At 34.3% G+C, this 17,407-nt stretch overlaps 1 protein-coding gene across 11 annotated transcripts in view; it reads right to left on the bottom strand.

Annotated features, from left to right (window-relative positions):
- Positions 1-17,407, bottom strand: part of SENP7 (SUMO specific peptidase 7) — a 229,379-nt gene that overhangs the window by 151,412 nt on the left and 60,560 nt on the right. For 10 of the 11 annotated variants that reach the window (XM_077118532.1, XM_077118531.1, XM_077118534.1 and 7 more), the window contains one exon: positions 10,624-10,728. The exons of the other annotated variant lie outside the window; for it this stretch is intronic. In XM_077118532.1, coding sequence (XP_076974647.1) covers positions 10,624-10,728 — 105 coding nt within the window. The remainder of the gene's footprint in view (positions 1-10,623; positions 10,729-17,407) is intronic. 11 annotated transcript variants of the gene reach the window in all.

The following is a 17,407-nucleotide window of genomic DNA, read 5'->3' as shown; positions in this document are numbered from 1 at the left end:
TCATGATGATACGGTGAACCACTGATTGTACACTTTGAATTATTATATCTCAATCAAAAAATCATTTAAGAAAAAAAGTAAATGGTGACCTTACACTCTTTCACCACTGAGTAACGATGTTAGCTGTGGGTTTTCATATATGCCTCTTATAATACTAAGAAAGTTTCCTTCTATTCCTATCTTCTGAAATGTTTTTATCAAGAAAGGAAGATAGACTTTGTCAAAGACCTTTTCCAAGACAATAGAGATGATCATGTGGTTTTTCTCCTTCAACTTATTAACGTGCTGCATTACGTTAATTAATTTGCTTGTGCTAAGCCACTCTTGCAAACCAGGGAAAAACTCACTTGAGGGCGGGCCACGGTGGCTCAGCAGGTAAGAGTGCTTGCCTGCCATGCCCGAGGACCCGGGTTCGATTCCTGGTGCCTGCTCATGTTAAAAAAAAAAAAACTCACTTGATCATGTTGTATGAATAATTCTTTAATGTGCTACTGGATTCAATTTGCAAGACTCTGTTGAGGAGTTTTACATATATATTCATAGGGGTGATTGGTCTTTAAATTTTTTTTTTAATAACACAATTTTATTGAGCTATATTCACTCACCATATAATCTACCCAAAGTGTAGAATCACTGGCTCACAATAACGTCCTACAGTTTTGTATTCCTCACAATCAATTTTACATTAATTTCATTACTCTAAAAATAAAAATTATAAAAAACAGAAAACCCAAAACATTCCATGCCCCTTATTGCCAATATTTTATTTTTTTGCTTTTATTACTCATCTACCCACACACTGAATAAAGAGAGTGTAAGTCACAAGGTTTTTACAATCACACAGTCACACAATAAAAGCTAAATACTTATACAATCATTATCAAAGATCAAGGCTACTGGACTACACTTCAACTTCAGGTACTTCCTTCTAGATATTCTAACACATTAACACTAAATAATGAGACAGTAGTCATATAATTTGCCAAATTCTAGTTTCTCAGTTATATCTCCTCCCTCTTATTTGATCATTCTCTCAATTTTCAGGGATATCTGAGCAATGACCATTTCAACTTCTTTATGCTGGAAAGGGGTACTAACTTTTTGGGTAGAGGACTGGAACTGGTTGATGTTCTTAGAGAGACTAGCACCTGTGGGTTTCAGGGCTTATATAACATAGGAACAATCTGGAAGCCTTAAGTTTTAATAAAATAAACTTACTAAGACTAAATGTACAAATTTAAAAAATGTTTTTACATGAGAAAGAACAAAGGGATGTCATTACTGCAGGGTGTTGAAAATAGACGGTAATTAATATTTAAAAATTTTAACTTATATGTGAGACTAAAGCAAAAAATGTTTATTTGGTACAAACTTTATATTTTGACTAGTGCAGTTCCTAATATAACTTATGTGGACAGCTTAATTGAACACCATAAGTACAAGGACCCTTGAGTAGGGCATGAGATTTTGTTGGTTTGTCCAGAGTGATACCCCAACAAATCCCAGTGATTTGAACAGTAAATAAAAAAGTGAATTTGAACAGTGAATAAAAAAGTATTTGCAAAGTCCCCTTGGGGGAATGGTGAGAAAGGGGGAAAATTCAACTTCTCCAAGTTGAATTCTTGATATTCACAAGCAAACAGTGGACACAACCAAAGCAATAGGCTGAGTCCCCAGTCTGGGAGTTTATTCAAATGAAACTTAACCCGACAAAGGATAGGTCAAGCCTACTTAAAATTAGGCCTAAGAGTCACCTCTTTTGTTACTCAGATGTGACCTCTCTCTCCAGCCAACACAACAAGCAAACTCACTGCCCAGCCCCTGTTTACGTGGGACAGGACTCCCAGGGGTGTGGACCTTCCTGGCAACGTGGGACAGAAATCCTAGAATGAGCTGAGACACAGCATCAAGAGATTGAGAAAAACTTCTCGACCAAAAGGGGGAAGAGTGAAATGAGACAAAATAAAATGTCAATGGCTAAGAGTTTCCAAACAGAGTCGAGAGGTTATCCTGGAGATTATTCTTATGCATTAAACAGATATCACCTTGTTAGTCAAAATGTAATGGAGAGGCTGGAGGGAACTGCCTGAAAATGCAGAGCTGTGTTCCAGTAGCCAAGTTTCTTGAAGATGATTATATAATGATATAGCTTTCACAATGTGACTGTGTGATTGTGAAAACCTTTGTCTGATGCTCCTTTTATCTATCTTATCAACAGATGAGTAAAACATATGGAATAAGAATAAATAGTTAAGGGGAACAAATGTTGAAATATATTTAGATTGAAATGCTAGTAATCAATGAAAGGGAGGGGTAAGGGGTACGGTATGTATGAATTTTTTTCTGTTGTCTTTTTATTTCTTTTTCCAAATTGATGCAAATGTTCTAAGAAATGATCATGATGATGAATATGCGACTATGATGATATTGTGAATTACTGATTATATATGTAGAACGGAATGAACATAAGTTAACAATGTTTGTGTTAGTTTGTTGTTATATTTTTTAATTAAAAAATTAATTTAAAAAATAATGAACTTAATAAGGAAAATGTTTATAGAGCCTTAGATAGATAGAGCCCAGGGTATTCTTTATGGTTTTCAGGACTGTTGGTTGGGGCTTGGCACAGTGTAGCAATTTGCAGTATCTGGGTGAAGTTTGCATCATAAGGGCAAAATATCAAAGCCAAATGTCAATTATGGGAGGCTATAAGGGAGGAGCATGGGATTCTTCTTGTTGTTGTTTCTCCTTATTTTCCCATTTTTCTTTCTTTGCAGAAGAAACGGAAATATTCTCATATAGATTGTTGTGATGAAAGCATAACTGTGTGACTATACTTGGAGTGACTGATAGTATACTTAGGATGGATTGTGTGGTGTGTGAATAAAACCACTTAAATAATAAATAGAAAGATAGAAGTGCTGGAGAAGATGTGGAAAAGAGATATACCTATTCCCTGTTTGTAGGGAAGCAGAATGGTGCAGTTTCTCCAGAGATCAGTGGTGTGGTTCCGCAGGACGCAGCATATAGGGTTGTCATGTGATACTGCAATCCTGTTATTAGGTATATATTTGGAAGAACTGAAAGCAGCGACATGAACAGATATTTGCACACTGGTCAATATGACAACATTATTCACAATTTGCAATGGATGGAGGTAGCCTAAAGGTACATCAACTGATGAATGGAAAAGCAAACTGTAATTATGTATGCAACTAGGTGAATGAAACCTGAGGGCATTATGTTGAATGAAATAAGCCAGAAATGACAAGACGAATACTATCATTTCCTTTTTCCATAGTATCATTATCAGGTTTTGATATTAGGATGGTGCTGGCTTCATAGAATGTGTGAGGTAGTCTTCCGTTCTCTCAAATTTTTTGGTAGGGTTTGAGCAGGATAGGTACTAACTCTTTCTGAAATTATTATAGAATTCACCCATGAAAACATTTGTGGACTTTTCTTTGGTGGGAGGTTTATAATAACTGATTAATCTCTTTACTTGTGATTAGTTTGTTGAGGTCTTCTGTTTCTTCTGGAATCAGCATAGGTTGGTTCATATTTCTAGAAAATTGTCCATTTCATCGAAGTTCTTTAGTTTGTTGGTTTACAGTTGTTCATAGAATCATCATATGATCTTTTTTATTTCTGTGGGGTCAGTAGAAATGTCCCCACTCTCATTTCTAATTTTGTTTATTTGCATCTTTTTGTTGGTCAGCTTAGATGTGGGTTTGTCAATTTTATTGATCCATTCAAAGAACCAACTTTTTTTTTTTAATAGGAATTTATTTATTTATTTATTCATTTTTTATACATGGGCAGGCACTGGGAATCGAACCCGGGTCCTCTGGCATGACAGGCAAGTGTTCTTGCCTGCTGAGCCACCGTGGCCCCAAAGAACCAACTTTTGATTTTATTGATTCTATTGGCTTTTTTGTTCTCGATTTATTTCTGCTCTCGTAATTATTATTTCTTTCCTACTGCTTACTGTGAGATTACTTTGCTGTTCATTTCTAGGTCCTCCAGATGTACACGTAGGTCTTTGATTTTAGCTCTTTCTTATTTATTAATGTGGCTATATATTTTCGTCTCCACACTGCCTTTGCTGCATCCCTCAAATTTTTGACATTTTAATGTTTCCATTTTCATTCATCTCGAGATAAGTTACTGATTTCTCTTACAATTTCTTCTTTGACCCACTGTTTAAGAGTGTGTTGTTTAACCTCCATAAATATGTGAATTTTTTAGTTCTCCACCTATTACTGATTCCCAGGTTAATTCCATTACGATTAGAGAAAGTAATTTGTATGCTTTCAATCTTTTTAAATTTATTGAAACCTATCTTCTGACCCAGTATGTCATCTTTCCTGGAGAATGATCCATGACCACTTGAGAAGAATGTATATCCTGCTGTTTTTGGGGTACAATGTTCTGTAAATGTCTGTTAGGTCTAGTTCATTTATCAAATTATCCAAGTTCTCTGTTTCCTTATTGATCCTCTGTCTATATGTTTTACCTATTAATGAGAGTGGTGTATAAAAATCTCCAAATATTGGGCAGGCCATGGTGGCTCAGCAGGCAGAGTTCTTTCTCGCCTGCCATGCCAGAGACCCAGGTTCAATTCCCAGTGCCTGCCAATGCAAAAGAAATAATAATAATAATCTCCAAATATCATAGTAGATATGTCTATTTCTCCCTTCAGTGTTGCCAGTGTTTGCATCATGTATTTGAGGCACCCTGGATACATGCATAAACATTTATGATTGTTATTTCTTCTTGGTAGATTTCTCCCCTTATTAATACATAATGTCCTTCTTTGTCTATTATAACAACTTCGCTTTTAAATTCTATTTTGTCTGATATTAATATAGCTACACCAGCTTTTATTTCTTAGTTGGTATTTGCATGGAATACATTTTTCCAGCCTATCTCTATCAACCTATTTCTATCTGTGGATCTATGATGAGTCTCTCACTGAGATCAGAAACAAGACAAGGATGTCCACTGCCATAATGTTATTCAAAATTGTGCTAGAAGTTCTAGCTATAGCAACTACACAAGAAAAAAAAATAAAAGGCATCCAAACAGAAAGGGAGAAGTAAAACTTTCACTATTTGCAGATGACATGACTGTATCTACAGCACCCCAAAAAATCTACAACAAAGCTACCAGAGCTAATGAACAAGTTCAGCAAAATAGCAAGATACAAGATTAACTTGCAAAAATCAGTAGTGGTCTTATAATTACGCCTAACAGTCACTCCCAGGGAATCTCTTGTTGCTCAGATGTGACCTTTTTCTCTAAAAAAACTCACCGCCCTCCCCCCCTAAATGGGACCTCCTCAAAATCAAATACTTCAGTGCTTCAAAGGACTTTGTTAAAAGGGTAAAAAAGCAATCAACCCAGTGGGAGAAAATAATTGGAAACCATATATCTGATAAGAGTTTGATATTCAGAATATATAAAGAAATCCTACAACTCAACAATGAAATGACAAACAACCCAATTAAAAAATGGGGAAAAGACATAAACAGACATTTTTCCAAAGAGGAAATACAGATGGCTAAAAAGCACATGAAAAGATGCTCAGCTTCACTAGCTATCAAGGAAGTACAAATCAAAACCACAATGAGATATCTCACACCTACTACAACGGCTGCTATTAAACAAATAGGAAATTCTAAGTGTTAGAGAGAAATGGGGAAATTGAAACACTTATTCACTGCTGGTGGAAATATAAAATGGTGCATCCACTGTGGAGGATAGTTGGAACGTTCCTCAGGAAACTAAATATAGAGTTGCCTTATGACCCAGCAATTCTGCCACTCAGGATGTACCCAGAAGATCTGAAAGCAGGGACAGGAACAGACATTTGCACACTGATGTTTACAGTGGCATTATTCACAACTGCCAAAAAATGGAAACAACTCAAGGAGCCATCAACATATGAATGGATAAACAAATGTGGTATATTCATACAACGGAATATCATTCAGCAGTAAGAAGGAATGAAGTCCTGAAGCAAGGGACAACACAGATGAGCCTTGAGGACATTATGCTTAGTGAGATAAGATAGACACAAAATGACAAATATTGTATGATCTCACTGATATGAGCTAATTATAACATATAAACCCATAAACATATACTATAGAATATAAGTTACCAAGATACAGAATTTGGCTAACAAATGTGGAGTGGCTGCTTAATATGTACAGAATGTTTAAACAGATTGAACTTAAAGTACTGGAAATGGACAGAGGTGACAGTAGTATATTATTGTGAGAATAACCAACAATGCTGAATGTGTGAGTATGGTAGAAAGGGGAAATTTAGAGTTACATATGTCACAAGAAGGAAAGGTGGAGGTTAAAACATGGAAATTATAACACAGTGAATCTTGTGGTAGGCAAAGCCCATAATTAACCGTACAAATATAAAAAAAAAGTTCTTTCATGAACTAGAACAAATGTATAACACTATTACAAGGAGTTATTAATAGATAGGTATATAGGGAAAATGTGCCTATTGCAAACTAAAGACTATAGTTAACAGTAATATTTTAATACTTTTTCATCAACAGTAACAAATGTACCACACCAATACTATGGGTCAATAATAGCAGGGGATAAGGAGTATTGGAGGATTTGAGTCTTCATTTTTATTTTTCTTTGTTTTCTGGAGTAATAAAATGTTCTAAATTTGATCATGGTGATGTAAACACAACTATGTGATCCTATTGTGAGCCAGTGATTATATACTTTGGGTGTTTTCTATGGCATGTGCATATATCTCAATAAAATTGCATTTTTACAAAATGGTCAAAAATCTTGAATAGACATTTTTCCAAAGAGAATATACAAATGGCTAAAAACACACGAAAAACTTTGCTTAACCCTACTATTACAAGGTAAATGCAAATCAAAACCACAATGAAATCTCACATCTACTAGAATGGCCACTATTAAACAATCAGAAACTACAAGTGTTGGAGAAGATGTGGAGAAACTGAAACACTTATTCACTGCAGGTGGGAACGATTTGGCCGTTCCAAAGGAAGCTAAACACAGAATTGCCATATGATCAGACAATTCTGCTAGTAGGTATATACTCAGAAGAACTGAAAGCAGGAATGTGAACAGTTATTTGAACACTGATGTTCACAGTGGCATTGTTCCAATTGCCAAAAGAGGGAAACAACTCAAGTGTCCATCAACTGATGAATGGATAAACAAAATGTGGTATAGATAGATAGATGATGGAATAGTTATTCAGCTGTAAGAAGAAATGAAGTCCTGTTATCATGGGACAACATTGATGAACCCTGAGGACATTATCTTGAGTGAAATAAGCTAGACACAGAAAAGGACAAATGTTGTATGGTCTCACTAACATGAACTAATTATAATGGGCAATCTATTGGAGCCAAAATCTAGAGTATAGGTTACCAGGAGATAGAAAGAGGATAGAGAATGGGGAGCTGATGCTTAGTTTGCACAGAATTTTTAATGAGGTTGATTGTAAATGTTTGCAAATGGATAGAAATGATGGTATCACATTACTTTAAGGATAACAGTGGGGAACTATAGGCATGATTATGGTTGAAAGGAGAAGTTTAGGGTTGTGTATTTTACTAGAAGGAAAGCTAGAGGATAAAACATGAGACTACATAACATATTGAATCCTGTTGTGGATGACAACTGTGCTTAACTGTACAAATAAAAGAATTTTCCTACATGAATGGGAACAAATGTAACTGACTTTTACAAGGTGTTAGTAATAGGGTGACATACAGGGGGAAGAAAATACAACTAATACAAACTATAGACTACAATTAACAATAACACTGTAATATTCTTGCACCAATTATAACAAAGGTACTATACCAACACTAAGTCTCAATAAGGAGTATGGAATTTTTTTTTTTGGAGCAATGAGAATCTTCTCAAATTGAGTGTGGTGATGATTGCACAATTCAGATTATACTGAAAACCTTGGACTGTACACTTTAAATGAATATATGGTTTGTGAATAAAACTATTTTTTTAATTAGCGTCTCTTACAAAGATACCTCTTGTCAGTCACATATCTTTACCTAATAGACATTTCTTCTGTTTATTTGTCAACTCAAATCCAAAGTCATAATCTTCCCAAACCCCAAAACCCCCCAGGAGAAAACAAGTAAACAAAACAAAGATCTCATTTTTGCCAACAAATTAATTTTCTAAAAAATAAAATAAAAAATATGAATGCGGGACAGTACGACAATGGCTCAGTGGTAGAATTCTCTCCTGCCATGCCAGAAACCCAGGTTTGATTTCAGGTGACTGCCCATACATAAAAATATATTCATATATATATATGAATGCAAAGAGATAACAAAATTCTCGTAAAATAAAGGGGTTTTTTCCCTATTGAATTGGCAACAATTTTACTGTATGATAATACCCAGTGCTGGTAAGTGAGTAGATAAATGGGCACTCCCATTGGTGTCAAAGTAAACTGGTGGTAATATAAAGTATGGCAACACAAATATATATAAATTCTGACAATTTTGTAATATTTATTAAAATGTAATGCAAATTGTTTTAAGCCTCAGTAATGTCAATCAAAAATGATCCCCTAGTTTGAGAAAACCTTCTTGACCAAAAGGGGGAAGAAAGAAATGGGACAAAATAAAGTGTCAATGGCTGAGAGATTTCAAACAGAATTGAGAAGTTATCCTAGAGGTTATTCTTACACATTATATAGTTATCATCTTTTTTTAAGGTATATTGGAGAGGCTGGAGGGAAGTGCCTGAAGATGTAGAGCTGTGTTCCAGTAGCCATGTTTCTTGAAGATGATTGTATAATGATATAGCTTTTGCAATGTGACTATATAATTGTGAAAACCTTGTGTCTGATGCGCCTTTTATCTACAGTATGGAAAGATGAATAAAACATATGGATTAAATATAAATAAATAATGGGGGAACAAATGTTAATATAAATTTAGTAGATTGAAATGTCAGTGATCAATGAAAGGAAGTGGTAAGGGGTATAAAAAAATAGGGAAAACAAAGGCTAAAAATATTGGGTGGATAGAAATATTAATACTCAATGAGAGGAAGGGGTAAGGGGTATGGTATGTATGAGTTTTTTTCTTTTTTCTTTTTCTGAATTGATGTAAATGTTCTAAGACATGGTCATGGTGATGAATATACAACTATGTGATGATACTGTGAGTTATTGATTATATACCAAGAATGGAATGATTATATGGTAAGAATGTTTGTGTTTGTATGTTGTTATGTTTTAAAAAAATTTTTTTAAATGGTCCCCTATACAAATCATGTTCACTTCAGAACTATTTACATCAGTAAAACCCTGGAAATAACTAACTGTATGTTTGTGGACTAAGCTAGTCAATTATAGTATAATCACATCATGGATTACTATACAGCCATCAGAAAATGCACACCAGGATGCATTAAAATGTTAAAATATTTTAATATATATTATTAAATGAAAATAGCAAAGCACAGAACAGTATGCATTTCATGATACCAAAGGTCAAAAAATAATATGTATGTATATACGTTTCTTTTCTTCTTGAAAAGAATTTTTAAAAAACTTAATAGTGTTGACCTATTGAGAAAAGGGACAAAAGGAAAGATTCTTTATTCACTTCACCTTGTCTACAGCCTAAATTCTCTAACCTTACGCAAATAGTTTTTCTTAAGTAATCTGGTCCCATGTATTTCCCTTTTGTGTACTTCTCTGTATAAAAACAAACAATTAATGTATTATTAAAAAATAAGAATGCTGGGTGGCCACGGTGGCTCAGCAGGCAGAGTTCTCGCTTGCCATACTGGAGACCCAGGTTTGATTTCCGGTGCCTGCCCATGCAAAAAAATAAAAATTAAAAATAAGAATGTTTTAAATGTCCTCTTACATCCTATTACTAATTTTAAAGGAACAAATATTGATGACAACTCTTTCTTCTCAGAAAAAGCTATAATAAATGGTTAATTTCTCATGTCTGTAACATAAAGACAAATATTCAAGGTGATTTAAAGTTTGATGCTCTAAGATGCTACAAATGGATAAACCAGAAAACCTGAAAATATTCTAGTTTTAAAGAACTGATCTTGAGTTGTGCCACAGGAAGAGAAAAAAATTTAATACTTAAAGTGCTATCTTAAACCTTACTCTTTAGAGTCCTACAATATTTCTTTACAGTGACAAAATCAAAGTCTAGATTTATAAGCAGAATACCTTATGAAATACAGTTGTATGACTCTTTAAGAGAAATTCTCTCCAACTTACAAAGCAAGCAAAGAAAAATGGAGAGAAGGATTCTAATAAATTTAAAATCCTAGTACACAAAATATTTATTTTAAAATAGTGAAATTCATGTTTCATTAAGAAATCAACAAAGTATAATATGGTATACTTATATTTAAACTGAAGAAGAACCCAAACTTCAAATCATCATTTCAATATACACCAGAAAAAACTCATTTAAAACCTGCAATTAAGTAATACAAGACCAAAAAAAGGACATATAAGAAAGAAGTTCAGTATTACTAAAATATTTTAAGCACACCAAATAAAACTTAAAAGGCATTAGCTTTTATTTACCCCCTGCAAAGGGAGCTCCCAGTGTTCTGAGCTTCTGAGTTTACACAGTGGTGACTGAACATGAATATCTTCTGGTTTTGCATTTAGCCTCCTTGTTATCCGAAACTAGAATGAGAAAATTATCAAGTTAATGGAAATAAAAACATGTAAGAGCTGAATCAGATAACAGAACCTGCATTAATATTTTGCTATTTGTTTTAAAGAGTTCTAAATTCAGTGCTTAATTTATAGGCAGTCAAACAAAATGTAATTTTACAACAGAAAACACAATAAAACTCTTTCATTGAATATAAAAGTAGATACATAAAGTACCACAACAGCTTCTTAAGTATTCTCTTGTCTGAAGTTTCTTCTTTCAGTCTAATCTTTCAAATGCTATCCTCAGAGTTCTCAAGTAAACAAACCTAATTATGGCTATAATACTTAACATACAACAACAGCATACCATCACTTATAGATAAAACTCTTTATAATCTGTGCTCCTTCACATCACTCACAGTGAAAAATCTATACATCAACCACACTGAGTTACTCAAACTTCCCCTTACATGTCATCACTTTCTTTCATACCTTTGAATATACTGCTCCCTCAGCCTAGAATGTCCTTCCTTCTATTTTCCCCTCATGAAATATTCTGCTCAAAAGTATTTCCTTATCCACACAACCACCACCCCCATACCAAGGCATTCCTTTCGCTGGGTATTAGTACTTGGTATGTTTGTATTACCTTATTTATATTATACAAATCATACTATATTACAATTATTGGTCTGCATGTCTGTCTTCTCTAGACTGTGGAGCTGCTTAAAGAGAGAACCCTATCTTATTCACCTTTTTGTCTCCAATAGACTGAATAAACAAATGAATGAATGTTTGGGTTGCAGAGACAAGTTTGAAATCATTTGTTTGAATTTACATATCTTAACTTTAATAATGAAAGAAAGTTTTAAAGGATGGTAACCCTTCAAGTTCAGCCTACAAGCATTAATATATAATAAGCATTATATCAACTACAACCAATAACAATCCATAAAATCATTTCTATAAGGGGAAAGCACACATCAGGAAGATAAAATGAATTTAAAGAATGTATATCTCAATTCTTCTATTCCTCTAGCATCCCTGAGGGATGATAATTCTCCTGAGCACCAGTAATTTGTCAATTATTTAAACCTATTTTGTATAAAAAGCCACCTCTTTTTAATTCTTTATCTGCAAAAGAAAATGTTACCTCTAAATCAATCACTCCCTTCATATTCTTAATTAGGGAACAACAGTTGCTTTCAAGAAACTAAGGAAAAGGCTTCAGTCTATTCACACACCTGGATCCTTTCTAAATAGATTATATAGTTTACATTACACAGAGAGACTAAACAGAGACAGATGCCTAAGAAGCTTCCAGATATTTGAGTCTTCCCAGTACAGGTACCAGGTAAGCCTTATGACGATTACAGACCTCAACCTCCAAACCAACTGAAATGACTCCAAGTGGAACAGAGAAAAGGTATCTCCAACTGAGCCCTGCCCACACTGTAGATCTTGAACAAAATAAGTTTGAACCACTAAAATTTGGGGTAATTTATTAAGGAATCGTAGCAATAAACTAATGAGATACTAGGTTCAAAACGGTAGGAGAAAAAAAATGGAAGGAGAGCAACTGAGATTTTCCAAGAGTTAGAGCTAAGTATAGATATCAAGTATTTCAACTTTATAAGACTGGAGATGTCATCTGTGGGAGATTTTATATTTTTTCACAGATTTTTTTTTCATTTTACCTATGAGTGCCTTAGAACTAATGTCAATTAATTATTTACCCTAATAAATATTTATGTATCACATACTTCCATTAGGGTGGACACAAAATATAATCTACCTCACTTTGAAAAGGGCAGTTTTCTACACAAAGTATAAACATATATGTAGTCTGGATATTTATAAAAACTCTAAACCAGTATCAAAAGCCTTAAAAATGTTCATATATTCTTATTCAGTAATTCTACTTCTAAGAATTTATCCCAAAAAAAAAAAATCAAATTATATACAAATATTTATGAACAGGGATATAGACTAAGTCATTATCTTTAACATAGAAAACCCAGAAACAATTGCAATTGAACAAAATTATAGTAAAGCCAAACAATGAGATAATATACATTGTTACTATTAAATAACATATTCCAGAAGAATATTTAATGACATAAGAAATTGCTTCCAACATAAAAAGTGGAAAATAAAAGCATGTATACAGAATGAGCCCTCTTTTATAAGGCAAAAAATATTTACATATAGAAAAAAATACATAGAAGGTGTGGTAGTTAGGTTCAGGTGACAACTTGGCTAGGTGAAGGTGCCTAGTTCTATTGCTGGGGGACATGAGCCAATGGCACGTGAACCTTATCTGTTGCTGATTACATCTGCAGTTGGCTAGGAGGCCAGCCTGTTGTAATGAATAATGTTTGATTTAATTGGCTGGTACTTAAATGAGAGCTCGATGTAGCACAGCCAAGCAGCTCAGCATGCCTCATCTCGGTACTTGCAGTTCAGCCCAGGCCTTTGGAGATGCAGAAGGGAATCACCCCAGGGAAAGTTGTTGGAACCCAGAGGCCTGGAGAGAAGGCCAGCAGAAATTACCCTGTGCCTTCCCACATAAGAAAGAACCTCAGTTGAAAGTTAGCTGCCTTTCCTCTTAAGAACTATATGTTAACTAAATAAATCCCCTTTTATCGAAAGCCAATCTATCTCTGGTGTGTTGCATTCCAGCAGCTAGCAAACTAGAACAGGATACACATCAAAATGTTTAATAGTGATTGTGCCAGTTTGAAAGGATGTTTGTACCCTAGAAAAGTCATGTTTTAATCCTAATTCCATTTTGTAAAGGCAGCTGTTTCTTCTAATCCCTATTCAGTACTGTATGTTTGAAACTGTAATTAGATCATCTCCCTGGAGATGAGACTCAATCAAGAGTGGTTGTTAAACTGGATTAGGTAGAGATGTATCTCCATTCATTTGGGTGGGTCTTGATTAGCTTACTGGAATCCTATAAAAGGGGAAACATTTTGGAGAATGTGAGGGATTCTGAGAGAGCAGAACGACATAACGCCAGAAGTAGAGAGTCCACAAGCTGGTGATCTTCGGAGATGAAGAAGGAAAATGCCTTCCAGGGAGCTTCATGAAACAAGAAGTCAGGAGAAAAACAGCTAGCAGATGACACGGTGTTTACCACATGCCTTTCCACTTGAGAGAGAAACCCTGAACTACATCAGCCTTCTTGAATTAAGGTATCTTTCCCTGGATGCCTTACATTGGACATTTCTATAACTTGGCTTTAATTGGGACATTTCCATGGCCTAGAAACTGTTAAATTGCAACTTCTTAAATTCCCCTCTTTAGAAGCCATTGAATTTCCTGTATATTGCATTCCAGCAGCTAGCAAACTAGAACAGTGATTATCTTTGAGTTGCAGGATGACAGGTGATTTTTATGGTCATTTTTGTGTTTTCCTATAGTTTCCAAATGTCTTATTTTCTTAATAGGACCATCATGCAATTATTAAAGGAAGGAGACAACTAAACACAAAGTTCCAGAAAAATATCTGCTGCAGCTTCCTTTTCAATAAATTCTAGGTCTCAATATCCCTACTACTGTATATGAAGGGCCAGCAGATTTCAACTCTGTCAACTGTTTCTATACTCATTTTCTTTCTAACAATAAATACATCAAAAATAATGTAAACTTTTTTACAACATTTTGATCTAAGACAAATCTTAATCATTGTGTCAACTGTGTTTAACAAAGACTCTAAGTTTTTACTGGATCTGCAAAGCCTGTACTATAATTCTACTATAAGAATCAGAACAACAGGCATAATTTCCTAATACTTTCAAGATTTAAATTTAAGCTTTTAATACAAAAATAAGTTCTAAAACCCCTTCCCTTCAACTTATACTTAAATCCAACAATAACTTCTGAAAAAAAGAGAGCTTAATAACAAAACCAAAAATATTTTATCACACATTTACTAAAATTCACTTGGGTATTTTTAAATAAATTCTTCAGATTAATTCACTCTGTTACTTCAAGGTTCATTTTATACCTAATTCATCTATTTAAAATACCCTGTATCTGAAATATTGCCTTTTAATTAATAAAAGGCATTCTGATATTGAACATTTCTCAAATTTTATAGATATCTGTAAGGTTGGATGTTTCTGAAAGTCAATGTGACAAGATAAAGTAGCAGGTTAAATTCTGCTTTTAAATTCTTTATTATCTGAGTCAGATTAAGTTGTAATTGAGGGTTGTCTTTAAACTACTATTCAAAACCACATAAAATTGTAGAGCCGTTTTATATGTGAGATCGATAATGGTACTTTTGTCAATTTATTACAAAGATTAGGAGTAGCAGAGACAGACCATTAGCACTAGTTTGTATATTATGTGATCATAAAGTTAAGATGATACAAAAAAAAAAAAGACACAGACCATGAGTTTTTTGAATGTGCTTGATATAATGAGTAATGCCAAAATTGTAACAGTTAAAAAGTTAAGTAATCCTAAATATCAGACACACAGCAACAGTATTATTTATGGTGTTAGACTGTGTTTACTTGGTCTTCTACAACCATTTGAACTAGGATATAAAAATCAATAAATCTCTTCGCATGTCCTTGACCAAAATGAGAACTGCAGCTTTTATGCCAAAAGTGGGTAAAAAAGTGTGTTCTGGTCAGTTTTGTGGTACATAGCTGTACAATTAAGTACTAAATTATGTCATACACATTCCATACACATTTAGAACAGCCTTGGAAATTTTATAGATAGTGAACTTGAACTAAGCAATAAAGAATGGTTGAGAGAAATTCTCAGGGAAATAAATCTACATCGGTCAAGTGTATAAATAAATCTATACTGGTCAACCCAAAGATGGGTCAAGAGTACCATCTTTGTGGTGCGGTGAAGAAGGGCTGGTTTCAAAAGTGATGTGAATGATTAGATTGTCCTTCAAGTCTTGGCAAAATAATTCGTAATGTGGGTCTTACTTTCAATCATAGGAAAAATGAGAGAAAGCAAGAAAATCAGTGTAGAGATACAAGCAGAAACAATTTGGGCAGGTAAAGGAAGGCCTGGTTATAATTCAGATTTTAAGTCCTGGTCTAATGTTAAGGATGGGAAATTCTATCAGAAATAGTGCCTTTGTAACAGAGGACTTACACAAATTAATGGTATTCAGAGGCAGTATAGCAATGAATATATAAGGCATAAATCTGGACCAATGTAGAAAGACTTGAAGGTTAGGGAGTTAATTCTTGTTTTTATGTATTCTAGAAATGATACAGAAAAAGATGGATACAAAAACTTGGCTTGATCTTTAGAGTTAATGGGTCTTTCATCTTGATTTGCAAATTCAAAAATCTGATTTTATCTCTTTCTTAACCAAGAACTAATCAAGCTCTGGTGATTTAGCCATTACAAAAGAGCACTGTTTAATTATTTTTACAAATTGGAAATATTTTTCTCATACTACTATGCCTCCCACATCAATTAAGGCCAATGGTGGCACAGATAATTTCTGTATACCTGCTGTATTCTAGGCCAGTGTTACGCAAATAAGTACCTTTAGTGATTTATGACAGATATAGTCCTGTAGGTAATTCAAGAGATACTATTGAAGGTACCATAGGAAATGAGAAAAGGGGGCATTTCTAGCTGTAAGTGGTAAAATGCCCTCCTAGAAATAAGGAAATAGGGTCAAAATTTTGTACTGTATACCCCTGTACCTTGATTCTTAGGGCTCTATGCTAGGTGGCTTGATGAATAGTATCAAAAGTGAGAAATCGATGTATTCAAGAGGTGTTTCTTCTAAGTGCTACCTAACATCAATTTTGTCAAGAAAACAGCACTGTCCAACAGAACTTTCTGTGATGATGGATATCTTCTAGGCCTACAACATCCAATAACATAGCCCATAAGCACATATGGTTAGCAAGCCTCTGAAATGTGGCTACATGACTGAGGAACTGAATTTTAATTTTATTCTAATTTAAATGTACATAGCCACATGTGGCTTGTGGCTACTATGTTGACATCACAGGTCTAAAACTAAAGTCAGGGGATCTGAAACAAAAGTGCCCTCCCCTGGACTCTTACTTTATCTACATTATCTAGGGCTCTTGCAAGTATACTATAAAGCCTTTCAGAATACCACTTCAATTTCCTATCTCTAAACATGATGTGCTCACCTCTATAAGTTTACCATATTTTTTTAAGATTACAGTTTATTTTAGGTAGACGACATTCTGCTGGCAGTTAGGGATACAACTTTTTGTCATCCTTTTTCTGTACTTTTCTCCAATTTCTTTTTTGACATTATATTTTACATTTTAGCTTTGACCTCTGAAGTGTTGTAAATTGAAAAGGATGTGACCAAATTCACATGGCTTTCTAGGAAGATGCTTGAGCGGCATGCTCTTAGTGAAATTACTAAATGATGGTCTGGCCCGCCACGGTTGACTATACCCAGGTGATTTTATATTGGTCAAACTCTCAAGAGAAAACCAAAACTGACTTTACTTAAAATGTGGAATATTCAATTTCAGTGATGGGCTCTTTTGGCTCCCCTGCCTTGTAAAAGGATATCTTGAAAGTCAAGTAAGTAGGATGTTGCTGATTAGAGCTATAAATCATACAGGCAGAAGTGATGTCTGACAGCAAACAAATACACCTTTACAGTGACCAGAAAATTTGTCTCCCAGATGATTCTTCTCTAAGCAGTGTGGGTACACCC

This window comes from Tamandua tetradactyla, chromosome 10 (genome assembly GCF_023851605.1).
Source record: "Tamandua tetradactyla isolate mTamTet1 chromosome 10, mTamTet1.pri, whole genome shotgun sequence".
NCBI lineage: Eukaryota > Metazoa > Chordata > Mammalia > Pilosa > Myrmecophagidae > Tamandua > Tamandua tetradactyla.
This window is presented reverse-complemented; position numbering and strand designations above follow the sequence as displayed.